At 43.2% G+C, this 27,038-nt stretch overlaps 1 gene segment (V, D, J or C); it reads right to left on the reverse strand.

Moving 5' to 3' along the window:
• Positions 1–1,186: 1,186 nt before the first annotated feature.
• LOC131198966 (immunoglobulin heavy constant gamma 3-like) overlaps positions 1,187–27,038 on the reverse strand; it is a 153,413-nt gene continuing 127,561 nt past the window's right edge. The window contains 6 exon segments of the C gene segment in view: positions 1,187–1,274; positions 5,510–5,646; positions 13,782–14,105; positions 17,073–17,402; positions 20,056–20,382; positions 21,888–22,187. Of these exon segments, the coding sequence occupies positions 1,197–1,274; positions 5,510–5,646; positions 13,782–14,105; positions 17,073–17,402; positions 20,056–20,382; positions 21,888–22,187 (1,496 nt within the window).

The following is a 27,038-nucleotide window of genomic DNA, read 5'->3' on the forward strand; positions in this document are numbered from 1 at the left end:
AGATGGTAAATGGCCCCTCCCATAGGGAATAAGGAGGAGCGAAAGGGGAGGGGAGTGTGCAGGAGACAATTAGTTCAATTCATGGAGGTGAAGATCTGTTCCTGACTTCTTGCCAAGTAATTGCTGCTAATGAATGGCATTTGGAAGATATCAGCATGGCAACTCTCTAAGCATGATAAACGTCTGTAGTTGTGAAATCTCATGAAAGACTGTTTGCCGGAACTTTGCTGGAGAGGAATTTCCCTTTAACCTAAATAAAAGAGCTTTTATTGGGATGAGGAGTCTGCTTCATGCTCTTGGGAAGCCTAGATCAGAACACTGTGTTTGAGACCTAACAATGGCTCTGGGGAAGGGTTGAGCTCCGGTCTTCACTCCAGCTCCTGTGGGGGGACATGAAAGTTACCACAACTGGGAATCCCCAGGGCAACCCAGAAGTGCCTCAGTATTTCTGACTTGAGTGTGCAAAAACAAACAACAAAAAAAAAAGTACAGCAAACTGGCTCACAGGAATAATGCTTGAAGAAGAACAAATGTGGATCAGAATATCTGAAACGGCAGGATTCGAAGACATTCGAATGAACTCTTCACACGCTAAACTAGGGTGGATTTCGGTAAGCGTCCATTTTATATCCCGCCTATCTGGATCTGAGACTTGTCTGCTCTTTAGGAAACAACTTAACACGTGTCCAGAAGTTTACTTCGGTGGAATTGATTTTACGACACATGGTCTGCAACAGTGGTGGGATTCAAATAATTTAACAACCGGTTCTCTGCCTTAATGACTGGCTGGGTGGGTGTGGCCATGGTGGGCATGGCCAGGGGGTGTGACAGGCAGCACTGGGCCTCCTGCAGCAAAAGCAGGCAGTAGGGGGCCCGCACCGCACCTCCCGCACCCCATTTTGGCATAGTAGGCCTCCCTGCAGCCTCCTGGAAGCAAAAACGGGCTGCGGGGGGACTTCTGGAAGGGGCAGGGCAGGGGCCAACCAGCAATTTAACAACCGGTTCGGCCGAAGCGGTGTGAACCGGTTGGATCCCACCACTGGTCTACAAGAATTTATTTTTCGTCCAGGTTCCAGCAACATTCTCCATCTGCGTGGATCCACAAATCGATCTCAGATCTTCAGAACAGAGAGTGGCTCCAGGTCTGTACTTTGAAGGTGGAATTGTAGACCCAAGCAAATCTTCGCATTGGTCTTCTACTGGATCATGTTCCTGTAATTAGGGGACGTTGGTTTCTTTTTCAGTTGTGGCGTTGTAGAAAAAAGCCATTTTACCTATTGGGAAGCGGTGAAAAGAAAAAAAAATACGGCTTCAAAGTTGGTAGAGAAGAATAGTAGGCATGAAGAATTGGTTCTGTTGGTTACTAATACTGCTTTCCTTCCCCCTTGGAGAAAAGATTAAATTATTTCATTTTTTTTCTTAACCTCTATTCTCCAAAGTTTTTCCACTTTTTTTCTACTTGACTTGACCAATGGTCTTTTAGTCATCTCATTGTTTTTATTTTATGTGAGGAAAGAGAAAGAATACAATTGGACCTTAAGCTGCGTGCATTGTCCCTATTTTGGGTGCTACTTTCAAAACACTTCTGAAGTTCTCTAATGCCTTCAAGATAAGCGAGAACATTGATGTATTAATGTATTAATGCATTAATGTATTAATGCATTTATGCAATAACAACAACAACAACAGAGTTGGAAGGGACCTTGGAGGTCTTCTAGTCCAACCCGGCAGGAAATGGTGTAGGTGGTTTCCACGCAGAAAACCCTACACCATTTCAGAAAAATGGTTATCCAATATTTTCTTAAAAATTTCCAGTGTTGGAGCATTCACAGCTTCTGCAGGAAAGTTGTTCCACTGACTAATTGTTCTAACTGTCAGGAAATTTCTCCTTAGTTCTAAGTTTGACAACAAGTACAATGAAACAAGTATCAGTATAGAGATAGACATGGGTGCATGAAAATTGACACAAATAAATGGATATAAATGAGCAAAACATAGCCATAATGTTCTGTCTCCTTCCCCACTTCAGACCCACAAGCTGGCCTTCAGCCAGCGGATTCACGGTTCTTATCAATCCTGGCAGAAATCACAGCTGCCTGCCAAAGTTCAAACAAATGACTCATGTAGCATGACTTTCAGCTCTTTTTGACACGGTTCAGCTAAACTTTGCTTCCCGTGGAGTGAGAGCAGTCCCAAAGCTCCTTATATATCCTGTGGGGTGGGGCTCCTGCCCCACCCTTCCTTTTGATGACACCGCCTCTCTAATCTTCTGAAGCACGGGTCAAGCCAAGCTTGATTATTATCAGCTGGGTCTGAAGGCGTAGCCTGGGGAAGGGACGAATCAGGGGATGTCGGCCTCATTACGTCCTCTGACTGGTCTGGTTCTGGCTCCTGGAGCCGAGCCAAAGGAATCGGTGCTTCCGAGGTAAGCCTTACCGGCCCTTCCTCCTCACTTTTGGAGTCACTTTCGGGCATGGGGCCAGGTTCGGGGGCTGGAGTCACAACACATAAACTCATAAAATGAGTACATATAAATGTGGACAGTAGGACAGGGATGGTGGGCACATTGGTGCGCTTATGTACGCTCCTTTAGGGACTTCTTAAAAAATGTGTAAGATCCACGGTAGACAGTTATGGGGGTTAGAGAAACCAACAACAGGATCAGGTAGAGTGTTCCAGACATTTACTACTCTATTGCTGAAGTCGTAGTTTCTACAATCATGATTAGAGCAGATTACATTTAGTTTGTATCTATTGATAGCCGTTGTGTTATTGCGATTGAAGTTAAAGTAATCATTAACAGGTAGGATGTTATGGTAGATAATCTTATGTACTAAGCTTAGGTTGGAACATAGAGGGCATAGTTCAAGGTTATCCAGGCCTAAAATTTCAAGCCTGGTTTTATAAGGAATTGTATTGCAAGCAGAGTACTCTTCTTGTAAAATATCTCTGTACCTCTCTAATGTATTAATGTCCGAAATACAGTGTGGGTTCCAGGCAGGTGAGCAGTATTCAAGGATAGGTCTGGCAAAGGTTTTGTATGCCCTAATTAGAAGTATAGCGTTAACAGAGAGAAAACTTCGCAAAATAAGGTTGACAACTCTTAGCGCCTTTTTAGCAATGTTGTTAAAGTGATCTCTGGGGCTTAGATCTTTTGAAATGAGTACTCCTAGGTCAGAGGTGGGTTTCAGCAGGTTCTGACCAGTTCTGAAGAACTAGTAGCAGAAATTTTGAGTAGTTCGGAGAACTGGTAAATACCACCTCTGATTGGCCCTGCCCCCATCTATTCTCCACCTCTCGAGTCCCAGCTGATCTGGAGGAAATGGGGATTTTGCAGTAATTTCCCCCTGGCATGCCCACCAAGGCACACCCACAGAACCGGTAGTAAAAATTTTTGAAACCCACCCCTGTCCTAGCTCCTTGACAGAGTGTGGGTCATCTTTTAGATCGTTTCCGCCCAACTTGTATTTGATGTTTCCGATTTCTATTGCCAATGTGCAGGACTGAGCATTTGTTAGCAGAGATTTGGAGTTGCCAATTGTTTGACCATTCAGATACATAATCTAGGTCATTTTGTAGGGTAGTAAAATTATCTGTGCTGTTAAATAGTTTTACATCGTCAGCAAAAAGGATGCAGCTGATCACAAAGGTCATTTATATACTAGTAGAGCAGAAAGAATGTTGGTCCTAGAACGCTGCCTTGGGGAACACATTCTTAAGTACATGAAGAATGATCTTATTAATTATATTGCAATGACATGAGGTCAAGCTTAGTCTTCAACCTAGCTGTGCCCCTTTTCTTTTTTTTAACCAAATTCTCACACGCTTACTGATATAATGGAATATTTGTAAATCAGAGTTAAACTTAGTGTTAAACTAAGTTAAACTTAGTGTTAGGGATTGAATGTATTCTTGCAGACATTTAATTACTAAACTAGGTAACGTCGTCAGGGCTAGAATGGCACCCTAGACCAAGCCAAGCCCAAAAACGCTAGAGAATTTTTAGAGGTCTGGTTCTCAGAAAAATCAGCCATCAACAGGCACGTAGAGGTATACAACATCTACATATTATTCAAAAGAGACAACTGAAAAGCCAAAAAGGAAAAAAAAACCAACAACCAAAATACCTCGTGACCATCAATCAATACCCAAATAAGCAGAGATTTATCCCAAGGTTAATACTTGTTGTGGTCCACTAGCAGCCTGTGTTAGCTGGCCATGGAGTCGGACAGCGATGAGGCTGAGGAAGAACATGGGACTGTCCTGGAGGCTGGGAAAGGCCTGGATGAGGGCTCTGCATCGGAGGCGGAGGTGTGGCCAGGGCCATCTGGGAGTGATGTGCAGACTCTTGTTCTGTCCCTCCAGCCCTCGAGCCTATCCTCATGGAGGAGGACAGGTTCGGGGGCTGGAGTCAGCACAACTCCAGAGGCTTTCCTCAAACCTCTGGGAGGGCGAATACAGCCTCCCAGGCTCCATGGGCCCTCTGGAGGCCTGTTTCCAGCCTTCCTGAATATTCAGTAGGCCCGTTTTTTGCCCTCCCAAGCCTCCGCGTACACCCTGCACTTACCTGCATCCACAATGGACCACGTGGGGACTCCTGGGAGGGGCAGGGTGAGGTGGGCGAGGCCAGCCAAGAATGGGATTTGGGGGTTTTCCAAACTGCACAGAATCTTAGCTAAAGATTCTCCCTGCAAACCCCCCAGCAGCCCACCCCTGGATAGATGCATGAAAACCAACCTCCACCCTCACTGTATTGTAATAAACAACATGAAAACTGTAAGGGTCATATAGATTAATGACACTAATGGCCTCTCTAGTCTAGTGTTGTGATTTGATGGTGCGGCTTCTTCAATGACATTGAGAAGCCCATAAAAAGAGCTTGAACTTCATAGCATGTGTTCATCTTAAATATTGGCTAGAAACAATATTGTTGTTGTGACCCAGGTTCCTGGATCCGGACTCCTGGACTCGGATGATTCAGAAAGTGAGGGAGAAGACCTGGCAAGGCCTGCTTCTCTTGGGCCCTCTCCCTCCCTGGCACCCACCCAAAGGGAGGAGGAGGGGCCGGCAAGGCCTGATTCTCCCGAGCCTTCTTCTGATTTGGCAACGCCCCAAGAACAGTTTTGGAGTGATGCAAGACTGCGCAGATGTGACTGGTGCGCGCAGCAGAGGAAGCGTTGGGACAAAGCCAAAGAATGATGGTCATGCAGTGACATCTGCAGAGACTATAAAAAGGAGGCGGGACTTCCTGGTTTTTTGTCTTGGACAAAGCAGTGAATTTGCGCTGGCAAACTGTATCAATGGAGGGAAGAATATATTTGTGAGTAATTCTGGCCTTATCTATAATTTCCTCGTTATCTCCAGAGACTTGGCAGGCCCGTGGGTAGACGTGGCCAGGACAATTGTCCTCTTGATCATGGAGGATGATCCTCCCATTTTGCCTCGGTCTACATTAACACCTTTCCTCCTGCTACTCATTGAGAAAGTCCTCTTCCCATCCCCCACTTACTTTGAACAGTGTTACTGTGGCACTATAACACACACTGAAGAGGAAGAGGATGAAGAAAATAAAAAGGATGGTCCACAAATGCTCCAGTTCTTCCTCTTTCTCCAAACTGTAATTGTTCTCGAAAGTCACAACTATCACTGTGAAAGGAAAAATAGAAAGGATGTCATTCTCCATATAGTTCATCAACATAAAATGTCTGCAAAGTGTTGGAAGTGCAATCAGATACCAGGTTCATACTGTCACATGTGGTGGCCATGCCCAAAGGCAAAAAAAATATTTGACAAAAATACACACACATGCTTGGAAAAAAATATTAAAGCAGCACATAGATCTACAGCCAGAAATATTTTTGTTGGGTACCAGAAAAATATAATAAAGGGAACACATATTTAATTTTACATGTGTTAACTGCAGCTAGAATTGGGTTTCCACAACAATGGGAAAATGAAGAGGAAAATGTTATTAAAAATATTAGAATGTGCAGAAATGGGTAGATTAACATTTAAAATTAAGAAGAAGGAAGAAACTGAATACTTTTTGACATGGGATTTGTTTTATCAATGGTTAACTAGCAGAAACAGAAGTTCGAAACCTAAAAATGTAAGGAAATGATTAATAACATTGAAGATTTACTCAAATGGATAAGCAAATATTATTATTATGTGATTATTATTAATGTTATGAATATTATTGTCATCTTTATTATCACCATTTCTTAAAAACAACTGTACTCAGGTAATACACTGTTTATATAAACATCACATTTTTATGTTTAATATTGTTGTTAGTCGTGAAGTCGTATCTGACCCATCGTGACCCCATAGACAATGTTCCTCCAGGCCTTCCTGTCCTCTACCATCCCCCGGAGTCTGTTTAAGCTTTTTGTAATGTTTAACATATATATATATATATATATATATATATATATATATATATATATATATATATATATATATATATATATATATATATATATATATATATATATATATATATATTTGTTTTCTGAGGTTTTCACGGGTGTTTGTATATAGGTCTTTGGTTGTTGGGTTTTCTCCCGTGTAAAATTGGAAGTGTCTTGGCGATGTTTGACGAAGTCTCATTAAATCATCTTCAGGCTTCAGCTTCGTGCTTCTGGGAGCAATGTGTGATCGCAGCTGTTTCTTCCTTTTAACTGCTAGTGGGGGTTTGAACTGATTGGGTGGGAGCTTGGCTGTGCTCTGATTGGATGGGGGGGGTTTGTGCTCTGATTGGCTGGGGGTGTGTCCTGTGTTGGTGGGGGCTTGTTTGTGCTCAGTTTAGTCTGTGTTGCAGGGGGATTTGAGCTGGTGAGCTGCATAGCTGTTGTTTGGCTTTGTGGTCGTGCTACATCTTCATAGTGGGTGTCAGTCTGCTGCATGTATGGATTGGAGGGGTTTGAAATGGCTAATGTTGCAGCTGCGGTCTGGCTTCTGGTCCTTGGTCGTGCTTCATGATCAGTGTGGGTTTGGGTCTGCTTTCTGGGTGGATGTGCGGTGGTGACATCCTGTGTGAACCTCGTGAGTGTGGGTCTGGTGTCATTCCTCGTGTTAGGGACTCGTTTGTCCCATATATATGTAGGTCTTTGGTTATTCGGATTTTCGGCTCTTAGAAGCACGAAGCTGTAAACACCAGCCTGAAGATGAGGAATGAGACTTCGTTGAAACGTCGCCAAGACACTTACAATTTTAAGCGGGAGAAAACCCGAATAACCAAAGACCTACATACAAACACCCGCAAAAACCTCAGAAAATACACACACACACACACACACACACACACACACACACATTCGTAGGTTTTCACGGGTATAGGTATGTAGGTCTTGGCATATTCGGGTCTTTTCCCGTATAAGGTTGAAAGTATCTAGGTGACATTTTGACGAGGTCTCACTCGTCATCTTCAGGCTGGAGTTTTTGGCTTCGTGCTTTGCTCGCATAGTCCAAAACTGAACACTATAACAAGAGAATAATTATGGAAGCCATCGAAATAGAGAAACACCCCCACAGCATGAACAAATGGGATGACACTTTCCACCTACCAGACACCTGGAAATGGCCTTAGTCAATAAACGAGTCCCAGCCATGAAAATTGACACCGGACCCAGGATAACACACAACGCCACCACTGATCATCCTCACCAGATTCAAACCCAAACCCATCTCATAGATGAAACACAACCACCATCCAGAAGCCAGACCATGGTGGCACCACTGGCTGCTGTGCCCCCCTTCGATCCCCACACAAAGCAAGCTGACACACGCCAGGAACACATGACAGGACCTTGGACTCGGAGCCAGGCCCGGGCCCGGGATGCTGCATCACAGCCATCTGCTCAAAACATCACATCACAGAACTCCAGAGGCCGCAACACCAAAGCTCAGGAACAAAAGACTAGGACCACACCCACACAGGATGCTGTGAGGCAGCTGACCAATCTGCAAATACCCACTCCATCTACCAATCAAGATGCAACCACACAGCCAACCAACCCGCTCACAGCAACACTCCCCACCAGTATTTATAGAGAGACAGCAGCTCTGACCACACTTTGCTCACAGAAGCACGAAGCCGAAAGCACCAGCCTGAAGATGATGAGTGAGACCTCATCGAAACATCGTCAAGATACTCTCAACCTTACATGGGAAAAGACCCAAATATGCCAAGACCTACATACCTATACCCGTGAAAACTTACAAAAACATATATATACATATTATATAATGTTAATTATTTTAGTTCTGGAGCTTGGAGAATGTCTGTTTTTTGTTTTACAAATATACCTGGAACTTGTAATTTTTAGAGTAGTTTGTTATATATATGTTATATATATACACACATATATATATATTCTCAATTGATCCATCCTCTCTCTCTCTCTCTCTCTCTCTCTCTGTCCCTCTCCCTCTCGCACCTCTCTCTCTCTCCCCCTCCCTCTCTACCTCGTACTTCTGATTATGAAGCCATTGTGCATAGCACTGGAAGCATCATCATACAAGTTCACCCAAACTTACAATTGTGGGGCATCTGGATAGAATTGCATTTTTAAATGTTTTATAACGCATTCAAGTTATTGACTTGTCTCTACCGGTCACTCAAACCAATGCTCACTTATGAGTGCTTTGCTATTCCTTTTTATTATTATTTTATTTGAATTTAGATTTAAAAAGATATGATGCAAGTGGACTTAACAATGTCACACTAAGTCTACATGGGTTATGATTTAGACTAGATTCTGTTGTTGTGTAATGTCAGAATCGATCACAAGACCTGTGGGTGTCTTTTATGTTCAGTTTCAGTCGTAACAATTTGCCTTAGTGATATTTAGAAGGAGTCCTCATTCTATGACCACAAACGAGACCAGAATTTCCATTGTAAATGGAGTCATGTCTGATTTTATGACGGGTTTTTGCCCTGGCCGTTCATTAAGCGAATCAATGCAGGTAAGGGAGTCACACGCTGGTTAAGAAAATCCCGCACCCATTGAGTGTGCTGGTCAGAGGACAGCTGGAAAGGTCGCAAAAGGGGAATCACATGACACTGGGATGCTGCAACTATCATAAATACATGCCTGTTGCCAAGCAACCAAACTTTGATCATATGACTGTGAGGACAGTCGAAGTGCGAGGACCGTTCATAAGCCACTTTTCCCAGCACTGTGTTAACTGTGAGCAGTTGCTAAATAAATTGTTGTAAGTTGGGGACTATCTGCATAACATCTTGAGAACTCTAGCTAACTCCAAAGGTATTGTAATTAATTATTGAAAAGACAACCTATAACCAAAGACCTCTCTTTTAATCCTGTTTTATTTGTGTCTTAATTAACTTCAGGCCCATCATTTTCCTGTCAGATTGAGCGTATTTTATCTATTCTGTTTTTATTTCAAAGGATGGTAATAATTATCTACAGATAAATTATTATTATACTTTATTCATTAAACATGAAACTCAGTCAACTGAACATTTAAAAATGTATCACAAATATTATTGACTGGCACTGATAGTTGATATGGGTATTATTATTATTATTATTATTATTATTATTATTATTATTATTATTATTATTATTATTATCATCATTATCATTATCATTATCATTATCATCATCATCATCATCAACTTTTATTCATTAAACATGAAACTCAGTCAACTGAACATTATTATTATTATTATTATTATTATTATTATTATTATTATTAATAATAATAATAATAATAATAATCTTTTTTATTCATTAAACATGAAACTCAGTCAACTGAACATTTAAAAATGTGTCACAAATACCATTGACTGGTGCTAATGGTTGATACGGTTTGCTGCCAGCATCCGAGGTATCAACCAAATATCCAAGTATCATCATCATCATAACAACAACGAGAAATCACATCTTCCATTCTTTAGATGGTATTGGCCTTTCCTTCGCCTCGAGTTTTCTTTTTATATTTTATTTATTATTCTAATTTATGTACTAATTTTTTACCGTGAATAAATTGTAATTATTTTATTTTGTATTATAATTTTATAATTGAGTGATATTATCATTGTATTTCAAAACTATTAACTTATCCAGTTCTCGTTTTCTTCTTTCCAGAGGAGGGGAAAAAAACGGTCTTTGCATGTGTGTTTTCAGCTGTTTATGTGGAATGGTATTGTTAGAGAAACCGGAAGCATCACAGCAAGACTGGCTGGAAAATAGTGGCGCCGATGAGCCTCGCAAAAATCCAACCAGACAAACTGCTCTCAGGAGGTCTTCAGACTAGAACCGTTTGTAGGGATGGTGAAGAAGGAGAGGCACCTCGGATGACCAAGAGGAACAGGCAAGTTTCTCGAAAGGTCAGAGGCAGCTCTTTGAACCAGCGGCGGGGACAGCAGCCATTAAAAATGACTGCTTTGAAGCTGGGGCAACCAGAACAAGATTTTGTGCAGGAGCGGTGTTTGAATGGAGTACTGGTACCGGGTGATTGATTGGCCAACTCACAGGTAAAAAAGGAAATTTCTTAAAAAACAAAAACTTTTAAAGGTGTCCCGGTGAGGAAACGAGCAGCTAATTGGTACTTGGGAATTTTAATGGAGGAAGAAGAACAAAGAGAAAGTTAAAGTACTAAAGCCCAGAAAAGTAAACTTTATTATTTGGATTTAAAATTGGATATGGTAAAATTAAAACTAAAACAAGAAAAAGAAACCAGAAGAAAAGTACTTTTTAATGAGGATTGGAAATAATTTTGGCACTTTTGAAATTTGAAGAAAGAACAGAGGTTTAAATATTAAAACCCAAGAAAGGAAATTTTACAACTGGATTTAAAACTGAATTTGGAGAAATTAAAAACAATAAAAGGAAAAGAAATTTGAGGGAAGGGTATTGTCAATTTCTCTTTTTTTTATTTCTATTGTTTTTGCCAAATAATCATTTGGGATTTTTTAAAAATAATTTTTATATAGCTGGACCTGCTTCATTGAAGTGAGACTTCTCCAATTCTTAGCTTAGCATCAGTTATCAACTTCCATGATCAAAATGTTATGCCTGCATTCTTCGCCAGATAAAGATTGGCAGATTTCTTGGCATGTGTGTCTATAAAGTTTATTTTTTGTGTGTGGGGGGCTGATATATAGTGTCATGGATTTTTAGTGTCCGTTCTTATACATTAGTTTTCTCAATGAACATGTTTATTTTTCATTGAACTCCTCGCCAGAAATTTTGATGAATCAGAGAGTGTGAAATTTCAAAAAAGAAAAAAAAATAATCTCAGAAAAATATTAGATGTGTCCTGATGTTAATCAATATGATGAAATGTGATTATTAACATTTCAATTTGCAAATAGATGTCCAAACTGAGAGATCTTACTATTTAATCCCTATAGTTGTGTTGTTCTTGGGTGCTGGTTAATCTCTCTTTCTCATCTCTGTGTTGATTAGGGGACTGGAGATTAAGCCATGAAGAATGGTTGCAGGAACTGGGTATGTCTAGTCTAATGAAAAGAAGGACTAGGGGTGACATGGTAAAATGTTCCAATATTTGAGGGGCTGCCACGGAGAAGAGGGGGACAATCTATTCTCCAAAGCACCAGAAAGCAAAACAAGAAGTAATGGGTTGAAACTAAACAAGGAGAGAAGAAGCCTGGAACTAAGGAGAAATTTCCTGACAGTGAGAACGGTTAATCAGTGGAATGGCTTGCCTGTAGAGATTGTGGGTGCTGGCTTTTGAAAAGAGATTGGATGATCATTTGTCTGAAATGGCAAAGGGTCTCCTGCTGTTGTGGTCCGCCAGCAGCCTGCAGACCTGGCAGCGAAGTCAGACAGTGAGGAGGCTGGGGAGGATGATGGGCCAGTTCTTGTATCAGGGGAAGGCCTGGACAAGGGCTCTGCATCAGAGATGGGGCCAGGGCCATCTGGGAGTGATGTGCGAATTCTGGAGCCTCCAGAGGTGGACAGCAGAGAGGCAGAGGAACAGGAGGATCCTGTTCCTAGTGCACTCATGCAAAGAGCTGCCAGAAGGCAAGAGCAGCTGAAGCAAAAAGGATGACTCGGGAGTAAGGCCAGAAGATGATTGACCCCTCCCATAAGGCTTAAAAGAGCAGCAACAAGCCATTGGGTTCTTTGTGGAAAAGCGATGTTGAATTCCATTGCTTCTTGTCAGCGTCTCTTGAACTTTGTGGGGGTTTCTGCTTGTGCAGGTTGCCAAAGACAACAAAGGTTTGTGAAAAGGCCGCAGGACTGTTTATTAAGAATTTGTTTTGGACTAAGCTGATAATGAATAATGAATTAATTCTCAGCTGTTTTAATAAAATAAGTTTGTTCAGGCCTGTCTTGTGTTTGGTAATCACTACTTGGACCTCGGTCACACCTGCTTGAGCAGGGGGTTGGGCTAGAAGACCTCCAAGGCCCCTTCCAACTCTGTTATTCTGTCTTGAAATGACATCTGAAATGTCAAAGGTTTTGAGGCAAGGTCTCCTTTCTGTGTTAATACAGATTGTATCCTATCCTATGGAATTTTCAATAACCCATCAGTGGATTTTGTTAGAAAGTTTTAAGGACCAAAGTGATTGCTTTTTGTTATATTAATTTGTCCTGGTCAGCAGTAGGTTTTGGAAGTATTTCTGGAGAACAACAGTTTCTCTATCACGTACTTTGCATTTTTGAATGTGGATATCTTGAGAGTTGAATGCCCATCCTGATCTTGCCCTTATTACTCAACACCCCCTGTGTTTAGTAATTTGAATTAAACATTTCTTCCCTCCCCCTCTCCCTTGATTTTATATTTGCTACTTGGTGTTGTATCAATTATTTGCAAACTCAGAGTATTCCCTGATATAATTGAGCCTTTAGAACTCTCCCTTATTGGACCACAAATGTGATCCTTCTATTTATTTTTCATCACATCCTTATATGTTAATAGCTTATTGAGATTCTGCCTTGAGCATTCTCCCGAATTTTTTTTTTTGTATTAGATATGAATCCTTGATATTGAAATTAAGTGTAGCAATTATAGACCTGTAGAGAACAGTGTCACTTTGCTCCAGTTGATTGGTACATGGAGAAACTGTGGCTAAGAGGAAGTTGGCCAAGGGATGTAGCTGGATCTGCGACGATGGGACGTTTTTCAGTACATAATTACAATTATATGTATTTTGGCCACTTGGACGCTTTGCTATTGGGCTAAATGGACAACCTACAGAGAAGGGCATTTAGGAATAGAGGAAGGTGAATACTGAGCAGACAGTAAAGGATCATTGTCCTTGAACATGATGGGTTCAAATCTCCACTGAATCCCGAAGTTCACCAGGTTGGAGTAGATGCATCTATTCCATTCTTTTCTCACAGCCTTGGGCTGCAGTGAGGCTAATTTGGGGCACCTCCCCCTAACCCAGCTAAATCCATTGGCCTTCTGTGGGATTCATACAGAAACACGATGGATGTCATTTTGTTGGATTATCAAAACAGTGACCCGCCCAAATTCATTTGCTGAGGTGGGCAGCTGTAGAAATCACATCAACCAACCAACCAACCAACCAACGAATACAATAAACCAGCCTTAAGCCTTGACTCTTCTTTTTCAGGCAGGTTGTCCCCTTTCCCCCTTCTAGATCTCACCCCTAAGGAGAAAAGAACAGAACCTGAGGTATTTCTGAGACGGTTTGCTTTTTATTCATCCAGATGTGAAATGGGTGAGCAGGGGAAAGCATTAACAGCTGGGTCTGACAGTGCGAGAGGCAAATCTAGGATGGATTGAAATGGAGCAGCTGGTTTATTTTTTACCCTGTGTTTTTGAGATGTTCCTCTGGGTGAACTTCATGGGGAGGGCTTCATGGACCACCATACAAGTGTACGAATTGCCATCCCAGTCAGTCCTGGAGACGCTAAGTTTGCTGTAGAGAAAGTAGGAATCGTCATGCTTATTCTTCAGAGCTGGAGTGGTCACATAGTGGTCTTCTGGCAGGGGATTGTGATTCTGCAGCCACTGGACATCAGCCTCCTCTGGGTAGAAACCAGTTATTATGCAGATTACAGATACTGTGGTGCCTTGGTTGAGCTCATCTCGGTGAGGCGGGAAGACATAGACCTTGGGTGCACGGCTCTTGCCTTGTAAAGTTTGAGGAAAGAAATACAACCATGTTATAAAATAGGTAAAATAGACCTCATATCTTAAAGTATTCTGAATCCTCTCTTTCTTTAAGCATCAAAGTTAATCTATTCATTTCTGCACAGTCTAAAATTTTCTTAATTACTTTCCCTTCCTGAGGTATTTTCTCTGCTTTCCAATCTTGCACAAAAACAATCCTCGCTGCTGTTATTACACGTATAATCCAATATATATCTTCTTTACTAATTTTCTCTGGAAGGATACCCAATAGGAACAGCCCTTGTTCCTAGTGGCTAGAAAAGAGATACAGATAAACAAATTAATATTTATGTAAGAGAATGGTATAATTAAAATATTGTATTTTTGGAGACGAAGTCACTGAAGAAACACCGAGATGACACATGGAAGGAAGGATGTTGTAATAGATTAAGTGAAAAAGAAGACAGAAGAACTAACAGGAAGACAAAGTCACTGAAGAAACACCGAGATGACACGCGGAAGGAATGACTGATGTATTAAGCGTTTGTTTGTATATAAAATAAAAATTTTCATTAAAAAATGTTATCAAATAGAACAAATTAGTGACAGCAATGAACAACTAGACACAAGAACAGTTTTTCCCCAGAACGCCATCACTCTGCTAAACAAATAATTCCCTCAACATTGTCAAACTACGTACTAAGCCTGCACTACTATTAATCTTCTCATCGTCCCCATCACCCATCTCCTCCAACTTATGACTGAATGACTGTAACTTTGTTGCTTGTATCCTTATAATTTATATTAATATTGATTGTTTCCTGATTGCTTATTTGTACCCTATGACTATCATTAAGTGTTGTACCTTATGATTCTTGATGAACGTATCTTTTCTTTTATGTACACTGAGAGCGTATGCACCAAGGACAAATTCCTTGTGTGTCCAATCACACTTGGCCAGCTATCTATCAATCTTGCAATATTATCTGAAGCGCATAGAAGGATTCCAGTAATTTTATGCAACAGCTGATTCAACAGCTAGTCAGTATCATGTCCCAAAACTGCAGACAACAGATCTAACCGCCTGGACCCTATTCATGAAAAGAACTAACTATACTACTATTGTATAAGATTTTCTAGTTTAGTCAATCTATCCACAAAACTATATGCCATCATAAAATTGGAGGTCCTTAAGATCCCCAAAGACTTTGTGAGGGTCTGGCTGAATCATGGTCTATACTGCGGGAAACCCTGATTACAAATAAATCAGGTTAGAAATTGGTGTGAAATCTCGCAATATTCTCTGCTTAATTCACAACTTGAGACTTCTATTTTGTGTGTGAAGGAAGGAAAAGGGAAAAAAAAGAATTACTCACAGAGGTATAAGAAATGACTTCTGTGAAGGATGCACATCAAAGGAATGTGGAAGAAGGATCACTTCTTTGGTAAGGTGTGACCTGTGCCTGGCACTTCATGTCAATCAATAGCCACCATATGATTACAACACTCACTTGGATGAGTTCAATCACACTTGGCTAATAAAAAATTCTATTCTATTCATTCTATTCTATTCTTGGTAAACTGTTGTGTTTCGTTCGCTTTCCCCGCAGCCGGGCCCTTCTTATCTCCTCCCGGACGCTGAGGAATGTCCTGGCATGCCTCCCGGCCCCAGCCCTGGCATCATGCCCAGACAGGCCAAGGAAGAAGAAGTGCCTCCAGCCCCCAGCCCTGGCTCCATGCCCAGGCAAATGGAGCAACTAGACCCCTCCCCCTCCCCCACAGCATGTGAGCCTGAGGAAGGTCAATTACCAACAGCTGGAGCCTGGAGTGACCCTTGCTTCAGGAGAATTGATAGGCAGCGTCAACAGAAGGAAGGGAGGGGCAGGCCTGGATAAGTGCTGAGTCATGGAGCCACACCCCATGGCCTATATAAAGGATCTGCTTTCTGGCATTCTCTGAGTCAGGCAAAGTCTACCTTATATTGCTGAAGTCACTTCCTGGTATCCTGCCTGCCTTGAGAACTTTGCTAGGACTTTGGCAGAGCTGCAGAGGCACGCCTGATTCGGATTTCCCTGACCCGGCCATCAGCGGAGGAGTGGGACACGACAGTAAACTATGATTCTTTTAGCCATTTGTTCACTTACAGAACAAAACCATGGTTTGCAGGGCCATTCTATGACTAGAGGCCCAGACTGATGCAAAGCCAAGTGTGAAGTTTGTTAACCTGGTGTACTAATCTGTTCAATATTCTGAATTGTTGCTGCCATGTTCTGACCTAGGCTTCCCCAGCAGCACAAAGCCGAGGACTTATCCTGATAAACACCTTTTATTTTATTTATAGTGAATTCGTCTCCAGCAAAGTCTTTCCTCTCCCACAGTCTTTCAAGATAGTTCACAATTACCTATCATTATCAGGCTTGGAGAGATATTGGCCACATTGATACCTTTCAGACGCCGCAACACTTGGGAAGAATGCAGGAATGAACTAATTGTCTCCTGCAAACTCCACTCCCCTTTCGCTCCTCTTTTATTCCCTCTGGGAGGTGCCATTCATTGTCCACCTATGGCCTTACTCCCAAGTTGACCCTTGTTCTTTAGCTGTTCCCTTCGTCTGGCAACTCTGCGCATGTGCACACTGGGAACAGGCTCCAGCTGTTCGTCTGCCTCACTGATGTCGGCTTCCGAAGGCAGCTGATAACTGGCATACAGCCCTGTCCCTCTCTCTGCCTCTGACACAGAGCCCTCATCAGAGCCTTCCCCAGACTCCAGGACTGGCCTATGTTCCTCCCAACCTCCTCACTGTCCAAATCTGCTGCCAGATCCGTTGGTGGGCCAAAACATGCCACCTTTTTTCATGACTCCAAGCTTGCATCACACACCATACGTTACAGAGATCATCCAACAATGTCTCGGCACAAATGAAAACAAGTCCATTAGTCCTCCTGACTAATAACCCTCCTGGGAGAACAATGTAATTTCCTCCTTACCTCTGGCCTTGGAAATTTTCTTTGTGACAGGGGTAGCAAAGGATGGATGTTCCACCGCACAGGTGAAAGTCTCTCCCGATTCCCAGTCTTGAGAGTAGACGTTGAGGTGGCTGAAAACAGTGTAGGTACCATTTGGTTCTTCTCTTGTTTCCATTGGATCAGGGTTCAGGTGTCCATTCTTCTCCCGAGACCAGGTAATTTTCAACCCCTGTTCATTTTGCAGATTGTTCACAACACAGCTGATCTTGCTATTTCTATCAATGTACAAGGATTTCGGTGTTGGGGGCAGCATATGTACATTAATATCTCCAGAGGAACAATCGCTTCCACCTAAGGATAGAAAAATTGATGTCAGTTCCCTAGTCAACTATCATTTCTTCCCCACCCAAAAGGCTCTTGATTGGATCTATATCGGAGCTGCTTTTGAGTTTAGTAAATCTCGTGAAGTGTTAATACCACTTTATCATGCCTTGGTAAGGCCATTTGGAATACTGCATTCAGTTGTGGTCGCCACGATGTAAAAAAAAGATGTGGAGACTCTAGAAAGAGTGCAGAGAATAGTAACAAGGATGATTAGGGGACCAGAGGCTAAAACATATAAAGAACGGTTGCAGGAATTGGGCATGTCTAGTTTAATGAAAAGAAGGACTAGGGGAGACATGATAGCAGTCTTCCAATGTCTTAGGGGCTGCCACAAAGAAGAGGGAGTCAAGATATTCTCCAAAGCACCTGAGGGCAGGATAAGAAACAATGGGTGGAAACTAATCAAGGAGAGAAGCAACTTAGAACTAAGGAGAAATTTCCTGACAGTTAGAACAATGAATCAGTGGAACAACTTGCCTTCAGAAGTTGTGAATGCTCCAACACTGGAAATGTTTAAGAAAATGTTGGATAACCATTTGTCTGAAATGGTGTAGGGTTTCCTGCCTGGGCAGGGGGTTGGATTAGAAGACCTCCAAGGTCCCTTCTAATTGTCTCGTTCTATTCTAAATATAAGTCAATAGCCATAGCACTTAAACTTAGGCACCATTTCATAGTGCTTTAACGGTCCTCTTGAAGCGATTTATAGAACCAGCATATTGCCCTCAACCATCTGGGTTCTCATTTTATTGGCCTCTGAGGGATGTAAGACTGAGTTAAACTGGAGCCAGTCAGGAGATCAAACTACTGGTAGTCAGCAGTGAGCAAGCCTGCAATATTGCATTTTAACTACTGTGCCACCACCGGCTCCAGCTGAGCCAGAAAGAAAAGTTTCCCTTCCCGGTTTATGGAGATTCTGAGTCATCCAGGTCATGGTTGTCCCAAAGGTGCTTTTTTCAAGAGGCGATTGGACTCTTTGGTTTTTCTTTGAAGATGTTTTACTTCTCATCCAAGAAGCGGAAGAGGAGCTGAAGATGTTGTGGCTTGCCAGAGGATCTGGCAGCAGATTCAGATAGTGAGGAGGTTGGGGAGGAACATGGGCCAGTCCTGGAGTCTGGGGAAGGTTCTGATGAGGGCTCTGCATCAGAGGCAGAGATGGGGCCACGGCCATCTGATAGTTGTCAGCTGCCTTCGGAGTCAGACATCAGTGGGGCAGAAGAACAGCTGCATCCTGTTCCCAGTGTGCGCATGCACAGAACTGCCAGGAGAAGGGAACAGCTAAGGAACAAGGGTCAACTCAGGAGTAAAGCCACAGGTGGACAATGAATGGCCCCTCCCATAGGGAATAAAGAGGAGCGAAGGGGAGGGGAGTTTGCAGGAGACAATTAATTCATTTGGGTGAAGATCTGTTCCTGCATTCTTGCCAAGTATTGTCTGTTACAGTGTAGTCTGAAAGATATCAGCCTGGCTACTCTCCAAACCTGATAAAGGTCGGCCATTGTGAACGATCTTGAAAGACTGTGGGAGAGGAAAGACTTTGCTGGAGAGGCATTCATTGTAAATTTAATAAAAGGGGTTTATCAGGAGAAGGACTCAGCTTTGTGCTGCTGGGGAAGCCTAGGTCAGAACAGAAGAAGCTTCTCAGATGAGAAGCAAAATGTCTTCAAAGAAAAAAACCCAGAAAGTCCAGTTGCCTCTTGAAAAAAAGCACCTTTGGGTTTCCTCTCCCCTAAATATGGTTGTCCGAGGAGGTGAAGAAGCCCTAAGTTGTTGTTGTTAATTGTGAGTCGTGTCTGACCCATCACAACCCCATGGACAATGTTCCTCCAGGCCTTCCTGTCCTCTACCATCCTCTGGAGTCCATTTAAGCTAACGCCTACTGCTTCAGTGACTCCATCCAGCCACCTTGTTCTCTGTCGTCCCCTTCTTATTTTGCCCTCAATCTTTCCCAGCACTAGGCTCTTCTCCAATGAGTCCTTCGATCTCATTAGGTGGCCAAAGTATTTCAGTTTCCTCTTCAGGATCTGACCTTCTAAAGAGCAGTCAGGGTTGATCTCCTCTAGGACTGACTTATTTGTTCATCTTGCAGTCCAAGGGACTCGCAGGAGTCTTCTCCAGCACCAGAGTTCAAAGGCCTCAATTCTTTGGCGCTCAGCCTTTCTTATGGTCCAACCTTCACAGTCATACATTGCAACTGGGAAAACCATAGCTTTGACTATATGCACTTTTGTTGGCAGGGTGATGTCTCTGCTTTTTAGTACGCTGTCTAGATTTGCCATAGCTTTCCTCCCCAGGAGCAAACGTCTTTTAATTTCTTGGCTGCAGTCCCCATCTGCGGTGATCTTGGAGCCCAGGAAAATAAAATCTGTCACTATCTCCATTTCTTCCCCATCTATCTGCCCAGAATTGAGAAGGCTTGATGCCATGATTTTAGTTTTCTTAATGTTGAGTTTCAAGCCAACTTGAACGTTGGCTTGAAGCCCTAAGTTAATGAAGATTTATTGAAAATATTATGGATTTCTACACGGGTCTTATGAAAAGGTGAGCTCGCCTCCTCTTTGGTTTTCTATTTTCATTCCGCGCTCACTTATACAAACCAGAATCTGCACAACATCATGATTACCTTCACATTTCTTGGCTTTGCTTTTCACCTTGGTCTGGGATGCTGCATGGGTTACTTCGCAGTAATAAACATTTCCTTCTAGCCAGTCATCTTGGGTGATGTTGACTACGCTGGCGGTACTGAAAGTATACTTGCCAGGATTCTGCCATGGAGGATAATTGTATGGACGCAGCAATCCAGAGCGGCTGCCCACCTTCCATTCAATTTCCAGTGGTTTGGGGAAGAAGTCTGAAATCTGGCACCACAGCTGTATGGACTCATCTCCAGAACCACATGAAGAATGGAACAGATGGATCTCGGGGCTCACAGGTTTGTGGGGTTCAATGCCTAAGCAGGAGGAATTAGATGACACTATTATTTAGTATAACAGGGTGGAGAAACAGAAAGGAGGGTCACTACATCCTGGGTAGTAGCCTAATACAACCCCTATCCTTCATCGAGTGGTCTTCTCAGCTCCCCCCACCCCCGAATGTTCTTAAGGGTTTTCTAATTGAAAGATTCCATGGCTTGGACAATTCTTGACCTCTTACCCAAACATCACTTCGTCTTCTAATCCCCTGTTTTCCTGGTCTATATCTGTAAACTTCTGCCTTAATTCTTTCCAACAGATGATGGCTACTCCTGTCTTTCCTCCTGACATTGGTTCATAAGTACCTTTTGAGGAGGCTACAGATAGTCCTCAACTTATAACAACAATTGAGACCACAATTTATGTCAACTTGCAAACATCCCTGGCCTGCTCTCGAGTTGCCATAGGCAAGGGGGATGGAAAAACGGTGAAGCAGCATGGCAGCCAAAAATAAAAGTACATTCCAGACTTATCTCTGTCAAGGCTGTCTTCCAGGGTTACCCACAGCGACTGGAGGGGAGTGATCTCTACAACCTGTGAAATTGCTCCGTTGGTAAATGTGACTGATGACACACCCTGGGGGGAGGGGGAGGGAATGGGGTCAAGTCTGGGCCATAAATTACATGAGGTCAAAGTTGGCTTCACTTGGAATGAGCTGATGTGAAGCTCCTAATAAATGACTGGATTTCTTTTGAAGCTTGGCTCAAGGCGCGTGATTTAATTAGGGCATCCCTCGGAGCCCTGACATTATATTGCCAAGCAAGACATTTGTTAGATGAGTTTTGCCCCGTTTTACAACCTTCCTTGCCACAGTTGTTAAATAAATTACTACAGTTATTAAATTATTAACATGGTGGTTAAGTGAATCTGGTTTCCCCATTGACTCTGCCTGTCGGAAGGTCACAAAATGTGACACGTGACCCTGGGCCACTGCCACCCTCATAAATATGACCCATGAAATATGAATTTTGATCACGTGACCACGAGGACGTGGCAACAACCGTAAGTGATTGAAAAATGGGTCATTCATAAGTCACTTTTCTCACCACTGGTGGCTCAGACTGGTAAGACAGTCTATTATTAACAGCAAGTGCTTGCAATTACTGCAGGTTCAAGTCCCACCAGGCCCAAGGTTGACTCAGCCTTCCATCCTTTATAAGGTAGGTAAAATGAGGACCCAGATTGTTGGGGGCAATAAGTTGACTTTGTATCTAATATACAAATGGATGAAGACTATTGCTTGACATAGTGTAAGCCGCCCTGAGTCTTCGGAGAAGGGTGGGATATAAATGCAAATAAAAAAACAAAACAAAAACCTGTTATAGCTTTGAATGGTCGCTAAATGGCAGTAAGCCGAGGATTGCTTGTACCTTCACAATGGTCATTGTTCCCCACCATTTTACCTTCACCTTTGGATTTTCTTGTCTTTGACAAATCAACTGCCCTTGAGAAGAGAAAAGGGTAATAACTTTACTGGACTTACGCTCAATCTTTTTGTTAATTGTGGTGCGGGTGGCTTCATGGTTGACGTTGCACTGGAATGACTCAGATTGCCACTTGCTGACGGGGATGGTGAGCAGGCTGCTGTGAGTATAGAGGTCGGATGAGAGCACAACTGGAGGGAAGTTGTGGATGCCAGTGGTGATGGCACCTGAGTTCCATCGCACTGTGGCTGGTTGAGGGAAGTAGCCTTTGACGAGACAACCGATGGAAACTTGGCTAACGGTGGTAACATCTTGGTTACAAGGAGACAGTGGGAACACTGTTGGGGCTGTAGGGGAAGCTGTAGGGGAAGATAAAGATAAACACAGTGAAGATAGTGAGTTAAAAGGTTAAGGTAAAGGTTCCCCTCACACATACGTGCTAGTCATTGCTGACTCTAGGGGGCGGTGCTCATCTCCGTTTCAAAGCTGAAGAGCCAACGCTGTCTGAAGACGCCTCATGTGGCCGGCATGACTCAACTCCAAAGGTGCATGGAACGCTGTTACCTTCCCACCAAAGGTGATCCCTATTTTTTCTACTTGCATTTTTACGTGCTTTCGAAACTGCTAGGTTGACAGAAGCTGGGACAAGTACCGGGAGCTCACATGGCAGCACTAGGGATTTGAACCGCTGAGCTGCCGATCTTTCGATCGACAAGCTCAACGTCCTAGCCCCTGAGCCACCGCATCCCCTTATAGTGAGTTTATAACCCATTAAAGATGGCAACCTTGGTGAAATGCTCTCTAGTAGTCCTGATGTTTTCGATTATTTTCAGTTGACTCTCTGTGAATTTCACACTCAAGAGATAATTTGAATACCAGGACAGAGGACTTTAAATAACAAGCAGCTTTCTGGGATTATTTATCCCTTCTTTTCAAAGAAGGAGGAAATTGTGTCTGAGGGAACAGCGGTTATCTCTTTCAACACGGTACTTAGAAAGAAGCAAAAGAGAAACAAGAGAAGGAGGGGAAATTGACACATTTTACAGACCCAAGAAGCACGGGGTAAGAATATCTCCCCTCCCTTCAATGTATTTAACCAATCTTCGCTCACTCATAAATAAGATAGATGAACTGCTCCTTTCAGATAGGAACAAACCAGGATTTTCCAACTCAGCAACCCTCTGCTTCATTAAAACATGGCTGAAAGATTTTATTAATGACAGCTGCCTACCAATCTCAGGCTTTCAGATTCAAAGGGCAGAAAGAATCACAAAAATATCGTGTAAAAAAAAAAAGGGAGGAGGAATATGCTTTTATATTAACGACGATGTAAACATGTCACTCAGAGGTGGTATTCAGACAGTTTGGACCAGTTCACCTGAAGTGGTAGCAGAAACAGCGGGTGGGCCCGTCCACCCGCCCCAGCTCTATGCCATCTCGTTTAGTCACGTTAGTGAGATCGGGCCCATGTGTAGAAGGCATGCACATCAACATAGCACATGCGCGGAAGGCTGGGCACATGGACGGGGCACATGCAAGCAAAGTGCGCGCACACACACACACACATTTGCGAACCAGTATGGAAGATAAGTGAATACCACCCCTGATGTCACTACATTAATCGTGTACACTACACTATACTAAATAAACTAAGTTTTGTGATGTGGGCTTAGAGACACCATTCATTATTTGCATATCCTATTATGTCCCTCAAGAGTGTTCTGTCCTCCCTCGCCTCCATCTGAGCGATGGCTTAATTAACTGGCACTATCAGCCCTGGCAGCAAAAGAGCGAGAGTCTGCCAAGTGGCTCCATTATCTCCCTTGACGCCAATAAGTCAAACAGTACTTCAGCTCTTGGTCAGCAGTTAATTTGCCTGCTACAAAGAGACACAGAAGCTCTGGGTGCCTTTATATCCTGTAGGGTGTGGGTCCATGACTCAGCACTTCCTAGGCCTGCCCCACCCCTGCTTCTGTTGTTCCCACCTCTCCTGCCTACGAAACCTAGGGTCCAGCCAGGCCTCATTGCCATCAGCTGGGTCTGGAGACGTGGCTTGGGGGGAGGAAGGAGTCAGGGGATGGAGGCCTCGTTATCTCCTCCACCTGGCCTGCCTCTGGCTCCTGGAGCTGAGCCAGGGAAGCCGGTGCTCCTGAGATAAGTCCTGACAGCCCTTCCCCCTCACTTTCTAAGTCACTTTCTGGCAGGAGGCCCGGCTCTGGAGGCGCAGACACAATACCACGCAATGTTTGCATTGAAAACGTTAGCCGACCAAATCCCATGGGCTGAACAGAGATATCCAGATTCTCTACTCATATGAGGATAGTATTAACACTAAGCCAAGAGCTGCCAAGATACATTCAGCATATCAACTGTCTCACAAGATGCAAGAATATTTTAGACCACTGCATTAAAAGATGCCTATTGCTCTCTACCAAGAGTGGCTGTGGGACACTCTGATCACTGTAGGATCCACCATGTACCTGTTCTGTAAGGGGCATGCATAAGTGCACCTGTGTGTCTACCGTCCCTGTCCTAATATTCCTTTTTACTTACTCTTTTCGTGTATCCAAATTATGTTTATACTGTCAGGGTTCCAAGGAACAGCCCCAACAAAATAAGGCTCTGAGGCTTGAGGTTCCTCAAAGTTCCAATTTATTAGAGATGTCATGTTGGCACAGCTGGGAAAACCTGAAACTGAAAGCTTCCAGGTTTTCTACACCAGTTGACAGTTCACAGCCCTGCCCCACACCCACAAGTTCATCACATTGTCCAATCAACTCTTCACACTCAACTGGATACAATCTTCAGGCAGTCTACATCAGATGCAGGCAAAAGTCCTTGAATACGGAATGTTGTTATGACTAACTTTCTACCACTCCAACAACAAGCCCCTCCCAACTTCCCTAGCTAAAATATGTGGCAGTTAGAAAATTAACTTCCAAAACTAACATATATTTTTATCTGTTATATATGATTGACAAATAAATATAAATAAATAAAATAAAAAACAGATAAAGACTTAAAATCATAAAACCAATAAAAAAGTGAAATTTTGGACTGAAGAGGAAAAGTTAATGCTACAGGCCTGGCTGGAAGGTTTTTGAAGGCCCCTCAGCATATTTGGATGAATTCACTGACACGATGACACTGTACATTAGCTTTTGTGAGGACTTATGTGTGCCCACCAAAACCTTATTCATCCACATGAGGAATTCAAGCTATTCTCCAAAGCATTTGAGGATAGGACAAGAAGTAATGGGTGGAAACGAATCAAGGAGAGAAGCAACTTAGAACTAAGGAGAGAAATTTACTGGCAGTGAGAAGAATTAATCAGTTGCCTCTAGAAGTTGTGAATGCTTCAACACTGGAAGTATTTAAGAAGAGATTGGATAACCATTTGTCTGAAGTGGTGTAGGGTTTCCTGCCTACGCTGGGGGTTGGACTAGAACAGGGGTCTCCAACCTTGGTCACTTTAAGACTTGTGGAATTCTGGGAGTTGAAGTCCACAAGTCTTAAAGTGGCCAAGGTTGGAGACCCCTGGACTAGAAGACTTCCAAGGTCCCTTCCAACTCTGTTATTCTATTCTACACATGTAATAATAAAAGCCTGATTCACAGCTAAGCTCAAACATCTACACTGGGCCAAAGAGGAAGCCTGCAGGAAAGGAGATAGAATGCTGTACAATCAGGCCAGGAATATATTAAGAAGGGAGATCAGGACAGCTAAGAGAAGCTCCTCTGAAAAGCTGAGGAATCAGCTGTCAACACAATGAACCAGCAAATGTATGGAAAAGCCTGAAAAATATCACCGGCTACCTCACTCCCTTGTGAAAGAGAACTGACAATGGGCAGATGACCTGAATGTGTTCTACTGTAGGTTTGAGAGGAGACCCCTGTCAACTATCGCTATCCTCTCCATCTCAGATACACCAACAACAGCCAAGTCTTCTACACCCGACTCTATCCCTCTCTTCTTCCCACCTCTACTGGTCACAAACAAAGATGTGTGAGATCTGTTTCACAGAAAAAAGGCTGGGAAAATACCAGGCCCAAACAGGGTAACTCCCTCTTGCTGTCTGTTCTGATCAACTGCCCTCCTATCTTTATCTTTAATAAATCACTGGAGATGAGTTATGTCTAGGGGTGGGATGCAAAAATTTTAGCAACTGGTTCTCTGCTCAGTTGTTGGGTGGGTGTGACCATGGTGGGTGTGGCCTATTTGGCCTCCTGCACCATGGCGGGGTGGAGGGGCAGCGTTTTTGCCCTCCCCAAGCTCTGGAGGCTTTCCTCGAAAACGGCTCCAGAGGCCCTCCAGAAGCCAGAAACAGGCCCATTTCTGGACTTCTGTAACTTCTGGGGGGACCATTTTTTCCCCCTGCCCAGGCTCTGTGCGAGTGCTGCGTTTACCTGGCATCTAAAACAGGCCACGTGTAGGCTTCTGGGAAGGGCAGAGTGGGAGGAGCCAACCAGTCCTTGCAACTATTGATTTGGCAAAGCAGATGTAAAATTAGTATCCGGTTCGCCCAAACCGGTCTGAACCGGCTGAATCCCACCCCTGGTTATGTCAGTAAAGGGGTCAGTAGAGGGGTTATTCAAACCCTCTACTATCATCCCAGTGCCCAGGAAATCCTCCATCAAGGAGTTGAACGACTACAGAAAGGTTGCTCTGACACCTGTAGTTGTGAAAACCTTCGAAAGGTTAGTGCTGGCCCATCTGAAAGCCATCACGGATCTACTGCTAGACCCCTTGAGGCTTACCTACCATGCAAATGGATGGACAGAGGATGCTGTCAATGTGGCACTGCGCTATATCTTACAACATCTGGAATCCCCCAAAAACCTATCTAAGGGTCCTTTCTGTAGACTTCAGCTTGGCACTCAATGCCCCTCTTCCAAAAATGCCCCTCTCTAAACGGACTCAGCTAGCTGTGTCTGACCACACCTGTAGATGGATTATAAGCTTTCTAGCAAATAAGAAGCAGCAGGTGAAACTAGAGAAAATCACATTGAACAGCCATTCAGTTAGCACAGGAGGGCCCCTCCCCCATTGGGCTGTGTGCTCTCTCCATTACTCTTCTCTTTATATAACCATGACTGCATCTTGAAAGATCCCTCTGTTAAAGCACTGAAGTTTGCAGATGACACAAAAATCACTGATCTCACTGGAGACAACGATGAGTCTGCATACAGAGTAGAATAACAGAGTTGGAA

This window comes from Ahaetulla prasina, chromosome 4, assembly GCF_028640845.1.
Source record: "Ahaetulla prasina isolate Xishuangbanna chromosome 4, ASM2864084v1, whole genome shotgun sequence".
Taxonomy (NCBI): domain Eukaryota; kingdom Metazoa; phylum Chordata; class Lepidosauria; order Squamata; family Colubridae; genus Ahaetulla; species Ahaetulla prasina.